The sequence below is a fragment of the Pleurodeles waltl genome, chromosome 4_2, assembly GCF_031143425.1.
Source record: "Pleurodeles waltl isolate 20211129_DDA chromosome 4_2, aPleWal1.hap1.20221129, whole genome shotgun sequence".
Taxonomy (NCBI): domain Eukaryota; kingdom Metazoa; phylum Chordata; class Amphibia; order Caudata; family Salamandridae; genus Pleurodeles; species Pleurodeles waltl.
The window spans coordinates 942063502-942076498 of NC_090443.1; the positions used below are offsets into that span (position 1 = coordinate 942063502).

General features: G+C 49.5%; 1 protein-coding gene across 2 annotated transcripts in view; it reads right to left on the reverse strand.

Moving 5' to 3' along the window:
• Positions 1-784: 784 nt before the first annotated feature.
• The window catches only part of LOC138293502 (vitamin D3 hydroxylase-associated protein-like), a 731360-nt gene continuing 719147 nt past the window's right edge, over positions 785-12997 (reverse strand). For both annotated transcript variants that reach the window (XM_069232741.1, XM_069232740.1), the window contains exon 15: positions 785-1025. In XM_069232741.1, the coding sequence (XP_069088842.1) occupies positions 900-1025 (126 nt within the window). In that variant the 3' untranslated portion in view covers positions 785-899. The remainder of the gene's footprint in view (positions 1026-12997) is intronic.

The window sequence follows — 12997 nt, forward strand, 5'->3', positions numbered from 1 at the left end:
TGCTGTGGAACCTGTACAACAAACCACCTCAGAACTGAGGAAATTCAGGGACGAATCAGCAATTCAAATGCATCGTGCTTTTTGTCACATGTATTTTGCCCGTATGAGTCTTCAGATTTCCTTCCAGAGGTCTCAAGACAATATAGCAGGTGTTTTAGATTCTGCACTTATTGTATTTGACATGTCTTTGGTCCCCATCAGGTTATGCTGCAATGTGTTGTTTGATGCTCAGGATGGAATGATTAGTTATTCACAGCAGCGTTCGCGGTCATTTGGGATTCTGTCTTGCAATAAAGAGGTCAGTAAGCACTCAAGATCATGAGTGGACATAGCCTTGTGCCAGATAAAATGAAAGATCATTTTGATTAGTTTTAAAGGTACTTGGCGTAAATTGCAACGCTGGCTGCTCCACATGGCTGTCCATTGTGAAACAAGATGCATACTGTGAAGCGGCTATTGGCTCTGTGCCCCGTAAGGTTGTATTAACAGTCTATTGGAACTACACGCTGCATTGATGTGAGGCAGGGCTGGGCTATCAAATGAAAAGAGGCAATAATTACATCCAAAGGCGCCGTGTTCATGACAAAGCTGCATGGTGGAACCACACATGATGGCATGTGAAATTGTGACAATGTATCAAACATTGCTGATTAAGTTTATTCCATAATGGTGCATATTGTTGTGTGCAACACCTCTGCTTTTATTTTGGACTGTAAATGACAGTACTAATTCAAATAATTAAAAAAAAATTTTAAAAAATCAATACATGGTAATTTCGCAAAAATCATTTCAGATTGATTTTTATTAGCCTTTCATTTTTATTTTCTGGACAAGTCTTCTTTGACCACCCCGACCCTCCACCTTAAATGTATTCACACTGGCAGGTGTCACTGGAGCTCCTAGCGCTTCTTCTTTGCAGCGGTGAGTGTTTCCACCTCCTTCATGAAGCGAAGGCACAGCTCCTCCTGCCAAGGCAGAGCCACACACTGCACAGACAGAGGCAGCCCCACGCCGCCCTCTACAGCCTGCAAGAGAAAGAAAGGACAGCATAACTTAAATGATGGAAACAAAATACATGCAGAGCCATAGTCAAGCCACATCCATAGCAGAAAGTGAAAATAACTCAGGCAGCATAAGAACAGCAGCGAGAGATTCTGCAGGATTGCTATACAAAGTATAAAGTTCCAATCAACTGAGGTCAGCACATGAAAGAACGATACTAGAGACACACGGGTTAGTTCAGGACAGGTTAAAAATCAAATCCCTCCATTTATAGACCAACCGTAGCAATCTGATAGAATATTCCCTGCACAAACACATACATTCCTAGATGGAACCCATCTACGTCATATGACGACGCTTCTTGGAATTTCCACTCTGAACTAATCCACTAAGCAGTAAGATGACATTTGTTTTTCCTTAAAAAACAAAACAATTTGAAGAGAAAAGAAAGGCAAAATGAAAACGCCCAGTAAAAGTGTAAACATTAACTCAATTTGTGATATAAACTCTCAAATACTCTGGACAAATACTGAGCACAGTTAATCAAGTTTATATATAGTCTTTCAGCTGTGCAGTTCTCAAAAAATATTTCTCAACATTCCCAGTGCTACACCAGGAACTCCCTTGTGATTCGTCACCAGCAGTACTGCCACCCCAAACCAGTCAGGCATTCCACATTCCTGTCCCCCCAGTCTCTCTTTTTCACCATTATGCATCAAAATCCGATTTAAATGTCACACTCTGTTCATGTTCTATTGCTACAGCATTCAAAGAAACAATTATTGCCATTTACTTAGTGAATTTGGACCAACAAAAATTACCTGCTGGTACTCTAATCCCACCCAAACTCCCACAGTCACACTTTGCTCCTTTACATTCTGCCTCCTAGCAAAACCCAATAGTCTTTCTCCTGCAAGCTCAGTTCTCTTTCTCTCAAGCATACATCCTCCTACAAACGTACTCAACGTTTCTGCTACTTCACCTATTCACCTATGCTGGAATAAGTTTGGTGTCATGTGGGGTGACATCCCATAAACCTTTACACTCCTTACCATTTCGTCTTGCGAATTCAAACCAAAAAGTCTCGCTAATTGTATCCGTTCCTTCAAGATTTTAATAAATCTTTATACCACCACATTATCTCCTATGGTACAACACTCATTCCTTATGCACAGCTCCGTGTTCTTACAAAACCTGATGAATCTCTATTGAACTCAACTGGGCCTAATTGTCAGTCAACAAACATTTTGGCAACATTTCTCCTGTAAAGACTTCAAGAACCTGATCACACACCCTGCGCTTATATCCTTATAATTTTTCACCCCTGGCCACCTGGAAAATAGATGAACCAATACCAAAATCTAAGGCGGGTATAATAAACCTGGCAGTGGAGCCAATTAATGCAATGTCACTTCCTCCAATAGTTTCTTTGGTTAAAAAAACTACTGTGCACTGCTCACAGATGGACATAGGGCACAGTGCACATGAATGGCTAAAATTGTCTCTACCAACGCCAGACTTATATACACCCAGTTTCGTTTCATTATTTTCATCATACTTCTCTCATTCCCAAGTAGCTAGCATATATGCACCCAGGTACCAGGGATACCTGACCATGCTGCTCTTTTGGCAGACTTATACATATGGTTTTATATATGGTTCCATCAGCTCTTACTGGGACAAAGTACTCACTCATACATCAGAAGCCCTGGGCTCCTCCCTGCCAAAGGATCTGCTACATTGTCCGTAAGGGCTTACCACAAGCACATCCGAACAAAAACCTCCTAAGGAGTTTATTGACCTTGCCCTGATTCTCCCTAAGTGATAGCTATGAGTTGGAAATCAGCACCCCCCCCCCCCTTACAGCTGTGACTCTGAGACTCTGGGATACTGGTTGAGCGAGATGCGTGGTGTAAAAGGGAGCAGGTAGGTCAGGGACAGACCACGTCCCCAGACTGGGAAAGATATTCAACTGCAGGCAAGGCCAAATCAGACGAGAGCGCCCCCGGAATTCCCGGGACTCATGCCTTTTACTAACAGTCGTTAACCCTGTGGGGCTCTTCCCACCCGTTTGCACACTACCTCCACTCTGCAGGTAGATCTGATCTGCTACGCTCTAGGGAAAGGGGTCTTCAAACTGGGGGGCGGGCCCCCCTAGGGGGGCCTCAAATGATCCCAGGGGGCGCAGGCTCTGGCCAAAAGAAAGATTATGCATATTATGGTGCTTTGTTTAGAGAATAAACATGTTTATTGCACTTGTAAAAAGGTAACAGAACTTAACTGCAATGTTTAAATAAGTCTAGACTTATTTAAACATTGCCAACTTAATAGAATAGTTTTGAAAAATTCTGAGGGGGGGGGCAATTATTTATTTTTATCCACTGGGGGAGCGCGGCATTAGCAAGTTTGAAGACCACTGCTCTAGGGTCACACCCAGGTCGGCGGGGCCCATCCCCAAGTGTCCCCCTCTCTGCAGAATGTGTTCCTTGCCTTGCTCCCGGCTGGGGTCCCCCTCTAAACTGATTGCTGAAAGGGTAGTAACACATCACCATGGGGATGCGCTGTGTCACCACCCTCACAAGATGACTAGGTGAGTTGTTTCCTAGCCTACAAGGACAGACCACTGGTTAAATTAGTTGCTCTTGGTTTCCCTTTTAGGGTAGTTTACTTGAAAATGGCGGTACAAGCCCTTGTATGAGATACAGGCAACTGATAGTGAGACACGTGTCGGACACACGATGTAAACATGCCAGATCTACCTGATCATACTGGCTGCAGATACCCGTAGCCTGTTCGCATTCCTATTGTTATATTCTAGGCACGTGATTCCCATACCAAACCCCAAACAAAGAATCAATGAAAAGAAAAGAAAATTCTCAAACTCCTTTTGACACTTCCCATCCCAATTAAATTCAACAATATTTCTTAGAGGAATTATCACTGCATCATTTTTGTGTGACATTCTTTCAATAAAACTCCTCTAAACTCCATCATCCAAAGAAATTACAATAACTCTCGTTGCTGCAAGGTGCTCTTAACTTCTTCACGAGTGCCATCATAACTCTCACACCTGAAGCTGAAACTAAACGACCAAGGTAATTCCTTTTCCTTTTTCCAAAACATGACTTCTCACATTTTAAAGCCAGCTCACTTTCCTTTAATTTTTCCAGCACCCTCCTCACTTGCTCATTATCCTCATTCCAGATTGCCCCATAGGTAAAATACCAACTTGGAAAAATGTAACTACATTAACTTCTCCCAGCATAGTAGCCATAATCCTTTGTGAAAACTACTCTACTGAGACTGAGCCAAAGGACATCCTATTGAATCTATATGCTCCCACTGGTTTTATGTAGACAGTTAAGTCTTGTGAGGCATCATGTAGCCTAACCTGAAGTTACGCAAGCTCCAAGTGTATAATAGTAAACCCATGTTGTCCTTCAGCATTGCCATCATTTCCAGGATGTTGGGAATGAGAACTTACCCAGAATAACTCCTTTATTATGAAACATGACAATATGACACTAGTGGCTTTCTTATCTATCACCACAGGAATCCCCAATTCCATAGTTTCGACTAGCTCTATCACGCCTGATTCATTACATTTTCTCATTTATTTAGCTAGATGATTTAATGAAATCTGACTTTTGTGTGTGGTCAGTGCAGAACCTTCAACGTTTGCTGGACGCTATGTTTTTATTGGCTTTAGAAGGAAAATGCCAACTTCTTTAAAGTGGCATTTCCAAAACAGTAATTTAGAAAATGACTTGACTAATAGATTATATTTTAAATTGCTATTAATTTGAGTCCTTAAATTATGGTCCTCACTATTTTCAAACATAAGCTAAGCATTATAAGGTTTTATGATGTAACCCAGTGCTTTTCAATGGGAGACCAGCCTTGACACTCTGCAAAATGACTTTGGGGATTTTTCACTAGCTGGACATGTAAAGATGAAGTAAAAATTAAAAATGAAATACACGTCCTACTTACCATCCACCTTGTCCTATGAGCTTTTAAAGCCTAATCTATAGTTGAGTTACCAGTATTAAAAAAGAAGGTTTAGACCTGGCAAAAGGTTTATTTTGCCATGCTGAAATTGCAGTTCTGAAAATGTAAACATGCTCTGCCTTGTCACTTTAGTGGTGGTACAGTATGTGCTGCAGTCCATAGTGAGAGTTAACTTATAGGCCCTTATGTACCATATAACAGGAACCTATAGGTATGTTAAATGTGACAATCAGGATTTGTAACCAATAAGACACGTGTTTTTACAGTCACAGCACCTGCACTGGGGCCTGGTTGTCAGGTCACAGTGTACAGAGTCTACAAACCAACAGCAACAGTCAAAAAATTGAGTAATCATGCAAAAAGAGGTATTTTCTTACACCCTAAAATGGATACCTGACTGGTATCTCGAGACCTAACTATGGTGAAACTGGGCAATGGTTCATATTTCACCCATAACATATGCTGTAGTGAGCACACACCTTTCAGTAATCCCTACAAATGTACACTATAAATGTTCATGCATATTATAAGGCCTACAGCTAGAGAGCACAAATCCACTAAGAGTCGCCTTTGTGACATGCTACCTGTGCACAATGCTGAGCTAGATTGCATTCTCGCGTGCTAAACCCACACATTTGTGCACAAGTGTGTGTGTTTATGTCTTCCCTTGTAACCAGCCCATAGCCTCTTACCCTGGCTACGCAGCAGCAGCCTTATCTTACAAGGTGGACACTGGTGGTAAGCACTCTAAGTCTATTTGTATAAAAAATCTGCGATGCATCAATTCTGTCAGTCTTTTTTAGCAGAAATTTGTCTTTAAACATTAGCAGGCCTACTGAGGCTGAAGTGACAGACATTTTTCATCAGGAGAGCCATCTCAGACACTCTGGGGGTCATTACAACCATGGCGGACGGTGTTAGAGCGGCGGAAAGACCGCAAACAGGCCGGCAGAAAAAAAATGGGAATTATGACCGTGGCGGAAACCGCCAACAAAGACAGCCACTTTAACACTCCGACCGCCACGGCGGTACAGACAAACAGCTTTGTGGTCACCGCCAACAGACAGGCGGAGGACAATGTACCGCCCACAGTATCACAACCTACCAATCCGCCACCTTTTCCGGGGCAGATTCACCGTGGATAAAAACACGGCGGAAACAGCCATTTCAAAGGGAAAACGCTCACCTCTACACACTCCACGAGGAAGGAGGACACCATGGAACCGGAACTCCAAATACTCCCTGCAATAGTCTTCCTGCTCCTGTACAACCATCATCAACGCCGGCACGAAGACAACGGTGAGTACTGCACCTACGACATAGGGGAGGGGGGAGGCAAAAGTCAGGGACACACACATGCAACACCCCAACCCCGACCCTCACCCACTATAACACACACACCAATGCATATCCAAACATTACAGTAACAACCCCCAAGCCCGCCGGAAGAATGCAAAGACAAAAGGAAATGAGTGCAACCATTGTAATATATGAAAATACAGTAACCAAATATATACAGATATAATTACACATTTAACAAAATATACATCACGATTAGTAGTGCAGGTAATGCACCACTCAATGTCTGTGGACCACTGGGCCCAAAATGCATGGGCGAGGCCCACATCAGATACCTGAGCAAAATGGAGAAAACAATGCTGGGGCATCAGATAGAAATACAACATGCACCTCAGGGGGTAGGGAAGGGGGGGCACCTCAGCCGGATGACTGCACCACGCCAGATCCACGACGGGGCTCCATGCCCATTGATGTATCCTGGGGAGTGCAAAAAGCCACAGTCTCTCAAGTCTCTACAGTGGGTGGGTTGCCCACTGTACCATCCTGGGGAGTGCAAAGCCACAGTCTCTCAAGTCTCTACAGTGGGTGGGTCGCCCACTGGACCATCCTGGGGAGTGCAAAGGCACAGTCCCTCAAGTCTCTACAGTGGGTGGGTTGCCCACTGTACCATCCTGGGGAGTGCAAAGCCACAGTCTCTCAAGTCTCTACAGTGGGTGGGTTGCCCACTGGACCATCCTGGGGAGTGCAAAGCCACAGTCTCTCAAGTGGATAACAGTCTCCACTGGTTCTGGAGGGGGACTGGTGCCCAGAGTGCTTCATCCTGGTAAGGACGGACGGAGTGGATGCTGTTCTCCACTGGTTCTGGAGGGGGACTGGTGCCCAGCGTGCTTCATCCTGCCAAGGACAGACGGAGTGGATGCTGTTCTCCACTGGTCCTGTAGGGGGACTGGTGCCCAGAGTGCTTCATTCTGCCAAGGACAGACAGAGTGGATGCTGTTCTCCACTGGTTCTGGAGGGGGACTGGTGCCCAGAGTGCATCACTCTCCCTGTGACGGTCCCAGTTCCGTCACTGCCCCTGCCGCACATGGGCTAGCGGTGCTTGAGTTGGCGGTGCTTGCCCTTTTCAGAGGGGCTTGCCATGGCGGTCTTTGCCCTGTTCAGCGGTGCTTGAGTTTGCAGTTTCTGACCTGTTCAGCGGTCTTTGCCCTGTTCAGCAGTGCTTTGCCCTGTTCAGCGGTGCTTTGCCCTGTTCAGCGGTGCTTGCCATGGCGGTCTTTGCCCTGTTCAGCGGTGCTTGAGTTTGCAGTTTCTGACCTGTTCAGCTGTGCTTGCCATGGCGGTCCTTCATTGCCCAGCTGGGCTGGGGCTGGCGGTCCTTCATTGGGCAGCTGGGCTGTGGCTGCCGGGGCCCTCCGGAGCAGCTGGGCTGTGGCTGGCGGTGGCCTCCTAGCCACTGATGATGGTGCTGCCCTCCTGGGCACTGACTCTGGCGGTGGCCTCCTGGCCAGTGACGATGGGGCTGCCCTCCTGGGCACTGACTCTGGCGGTGGCCTCCTGGCCAGTGACGATGGGGCTGGCCTCCTGGGCAGCGGGGATGATGGCGGTCTTCTCCGCCGTGCTGCTCTTCCCAGACTTTAGCAATTTCTTCTGCCCCTTCCCCACCTTGGGAGGAGTCACAGCTGAGTGGACACTCCCCCCGGGACCCTTGTGAGCGGCTTTGCCGGCTGGAGTCTTCCCCCTCTCCTGCCGGGCACTGTCCAACTTCTGGTGCTTCACAGGGGGGGGGACTGGCTGTGCTGTGGCTCCGTGTCACACTGGCTGCCCTGGTGGCTGGTGCACTCCACATACCTCTAACAGGCACCACTGGTACCAGCGATTTTTTGCCTGAGGTGCTAGCATGGAACCTATGAATTGGAGGGGGGTGGTGGGAAAGAGGTCAAGGTTGCTCAGGAACAGTTTCTTAGGAACACTGGGACGGGTAGCTCGAGGGGGTCTGGGAGTGGAGGAAGAGGAGGTGGTTGTAGGAGGTGTAACTTTTGTTGGTTTGGGTGCAGGTGCATGCGCTGGAGGCTGTCGTGAGGTGGATGGATGTTGGGTGGGTGTGTGCCCGCGTTTGTGTACTTTGGGAGGGGGCTTCACAGACACATTGGGAGAGGACACAGGGGACGTGTAAATGGTAGTGGGGGTGGTGAGTGCAGGTGAGCAGGGTGTGGTGGTGGGTGTGCTGGTGCAGGACCTAGTGGCTGTAGTGGTAGTGCAGGCAGGTGAGAGTGTAGACGACACTGGGAGGGAGGAGGGAGACGACGAGGAGGGGGACACAGTGGAGGCAGTGGATGTTGCTATGTCTGTTTGTGTGTGATGCTTGCGTGAGTGCCTGTGGGATGTGTGGTGCTTATGTTTGCCTGAGCTTCCCTTGTGTGTTGAGGTGTGCAGGCTGGTCTGATGGTGTGCTTGGGATAGGCTGGGGTACAGGGGATTGGGTCTGGGTGGAGGAAGTTGGAGGGGGGAGGCTAGACACAGGGACAATGGCTGCCATCAGTGCTGAGGCCAGAGATTGCAGGGTTCGATGAAGGGCAGCCTGACCAGAATGAATGCCCTCCAGGAATGCATTTGTGTGTTGCAATTCCCTTTCTATACCCTGGATGGCATTCAAAGTGGTAGACTGCCCAACAGTGAGGGACCTGAGGAGGTCAATGGCCTCCTCACTGAGGGCAGCAGAGGTGACAGGGGCTTGTGGCTGAGGTGCCTGGGGCGATGGTGATGCCCACCCTCCTGAGTGAGCGGGCACGGGGCGAAGGCTGAGGGGCTGCTGGGAGGGCGGTGCTGGTAGGGGGGGTGGCGGCTGTACCTGTAGAAGTGGGGGACACAGATTTTGCCGCCACCACAAGGGAGCTCCCATCGGAGGACGAGTCCGTGTCGCTGGTTGCTGATCCTGTGACTGCCGTGAAGCTCCCCTCGCCCTCCGCCCCATTGGTGTATTCAGAGTCCGTGGTGTGGCCCTTCATGGCCATGTGGGATGCAGCTCCCTCGTGCTCTGGTGCCACTGTACCTCCGCCTGATGATGTTGATGCACACAAGAACAGGGAGAGCACAAAAAAGAGGGGTGACAACAGAAGAAAGACAGGTTGAGTTTATGGCTTACCGCTACCGTTGGCGGACAATACAGACACAGCAGCCCCCTGAACTATGCCGCTCTGTTGGGCTCTACTGATGCAGTTACTGGGATATGGCCTACATGGCTATGGTCGACATCAGCACACATAGATGACACAGGGGCATGTATACCTGTACTTGGCACTCTACAGAGGTGGGGTGGAGTGCCACATGGCCTGCATTACGAAGGGGCCTAGCCTACGGTACTCGCCCTGGCCTAGGGAAACCCACAGCCCTCCTCCCCCACCCAGACACCTTCACTGCACGCAAAGTCCGCAGAATGATGTTGTACTCACCCCCTTGTGTCTGCTGTGATGCCCTCAAGCACCCATCCAACTCAGAGTAGGCCACCGCCAGGATCCTGAACATCAGGGGGGTCATTGTGCGACGGGCACCCCTCCCACGCTGGGAGGCCATCCCCAGCTGAGCCTCCGCCGTCTTCTTGCTCCAGTGGCGAATGTCCTCCCATCTTTTACGGCAGTGGGTTCTCCGTCTCTGGTGACCCCCAGGGTCCGGACGTCCTTGGCGATGGCACACCAAATATCCTTCTTCTGGTAGGCGTTGACCTACATGACATGTACAGGGGAAGAAGAGAAGTCATTACCAACTGCACCGTCTAAGTGAGTGGCCCACATCCCTACCCTTGCCATGTGGCACATGCATTCACAGTCCTTCATGCACGCAGAACTCTGCCCCCTTCCTTCTTACAACCAGCCCTCTACACCCAAGCATAGCCCATACCACTTGCTCCCTGTGTACTCACCTGTTGGTCTGGAGGACCGTAGAGTAGCGTATACTGGGGGAGGACCCCATCCACGAGCTTCTCCAACTCCTGTGCAGTGAAGGCAGGGGCCCTTTCCCCAGACGCACAAGCCATTGTCTCTTCCAGACCGAAGTCACAGCAGCACTTGCAGTGTAGGTCCTCTCCTGTCGAAGATCAGGTATCGAGTGATTCAACAGATAGAAAATGGCGGTGACGTCCGCGGCGGTGCGTATCATCACCGCCGGCGCACTTCGTCATTGGCTCCTGGGACCCATAGGGTCCAATGTTAACCAATGCAGCATTGCGCCGGGGTCTTCGGCCGCCTACCGCGACGGTGTACAACGCCAGCGCAGTTACCTCACATATCATTGTCCCAGTTTAGAGGTCAGGCAGCCGCCATTTCAGGGGCCCACATGGCTTCATTTTCAACTGTGTCACACATACTTAGGCCTGGACTCAACACATATACAGACAACTTTTTGGATCATGTTTCGTGTTCTGTGTAGACTGTGGGTACATACCTCTGAGTTGTTTGACTCTGTGGTCGCTGTTGTCCTTCCTAGGCACCGTCAGCTGGGACATGTGAGGAGATGGCGGAATCCTCCGGTGTACCGACCGCTGGTGGCCCGGTTGACAATGGAGGAGCGACATTTAATCATCACCTACAGGTTTGACCGTGCCACAATCCAGGAACTGTGTACCCAGTTGGAGCCTGACCTGATGTCAGCTATCCGCCATCCCACAGGGATCCCCCCCTCAAGTGCAGGTGCTATCAGTGCTCCATTTCCTTGCAAATGGGTCATTTCAAACAACAGTGGCCATGGCATCAGGGATGTCCCAGCCTATGTTTTCCAACGTGTTGTCCAGAGTGTTGTCTGCCCTGCTGAAACACATGAGGCGCTACATCGTTTTCCCTCAAGTGGAGGATTTGGCTACAGTTAAAGGTGACTTCTATGCCCTTGGACATATCCCCAACATCATAGGTGCCATTGATGGGACCCATGTAGCTCTGGTCCCCCCCCACAGGAGTGAACAGGTGTACAGGAACCAGAAGAGTTACCATTCGTTTAATGTACAGATGGTATGTTTGGCAGACCAGTACATCTCCCAGGTAAATGCTATGTTCCCTGGCTCAGTGTATGACGCCTACATCCTGCGGAATAGCAGCATCCCTTATGTGATGGGTCAACTCCAGAGGCACTGTGTGTGGCTATTAGGGGACTCTGGTTACCCCAACCTGTCATGGCTACTGACCCCAGTGAGGAATCCCAGGACCAGGGCAGAGGAACGCTACAATGAGGCCCATGGGCGGACTAGGAGGGTGACCGAACGCACCTTCGGCCTCCTGAAGGCCAGGTTCAGGTGCCTCCATATGACAGGTGGTTCTCTATTCTACTCACCAAGGAAGGTGTGCCAAATCATCATCGCCTGCTGTATGCTTCACAATCTGGCTCTGCGACGCCAGGTGCCTTTTCTGCAGGAGGATGTTCCAGATGACGGTGTTGTGGCAGCTGTGGAGCCTGTGGACAGTGATGAGGAGGAAGCAGAGGAAGAAAACATTGACAACAGGGACTCAGTTATCCAGCAATATTTCCAGTGACACACAGGTGAGAACACATTCTTGCCTACTACAAGTACTTTCACACTTCTAACTCTATCCTGTCTGTCAATTTCAACCAGTATATGGTAACTGAGTTGTACATTTCCATTACGGTTTCAGAGGTGTGGTTACCAACGTGTGTCATCTGCTTACATTCTTCATGGACTTGTGAGGTGTGACATAGGTATGGTGACATTACATTTGAGAACGGATTTTGTCACTGTCATTGCTAATACACATTTTCAAAATCACAGACTGACTCCAGATTGTTTTGTGCTTCAAGGGTGTTTATTGAAGTGCTAAATATGGGAGAGGGGTGGTAAAATGGTGAGGGGTGATGGTGGAGGAATGTCAATGGCAGAGTCCAGTCTATTAGTCTCACAGGTGCACTGCCCATATGGGCATAGGAAGTGGAGCTGTTCCAATATGGACAGGGTTACAAAGTGGGACGACAATCAGGGTGGTCTCATTTCTTGGCGGGGGTCTTGCCATCGTGCTCTGTCCTGTGCCTGGATCTCAGGGACCGCTTGCGGGGTGGTTCTCCGTCTGCAGGGGGTGGGGTGCTGGTGTGGTGGTCCTGTGGCAGTGCCTCCTGTCCACTAGCGCCGGCGGAGGTGGTGGGCAGTTCATCGTCCATGCTAGTGTCAGGGGCCCCTTGGAGTGCCACGGTGTCCCTCCTGGTGTTCAGTATCTCCTTCAGCACCCCTACGATGGTGCCCAGGGTGGAATTGATGGCTCTGAGTTCGTCCCTGAAGCCCAAATACTGTTCCTCTTGCAGGCGCTGGGTCTCCTGAAACTTGTCCAGGACCGTAGCCATCGTCTCCTGGGAGTGGTGGTATGCTCCCATGATGGAGGAGAGGGCCTCGTGGAGGGTGGGTTCCCTTGGCCTGTCCACCCCCTGTCACATAGCAGCCCTCCCAGTTCCCCTGTGTTCCTGAGCCTCCGTCCCCTGGACCGTGTGCCCACTACCACTGCCCCCAGGTCCCTGTTGTTGTTGGGGTGGTGGGTTATCCTGGGTTCCCTGTAGTGGTGGACACACAGCTGATTGACGTGTCCTGGGTACGGAGGTATGGGCCCGCTGGGTGGGTGCTGTGCTGGTGTTAACAGAGGGTGGAAGGTCTGTGGTGGGCTGTGCCTGTGCGAGGGGAACCGACTATCCCGAGGCCCAC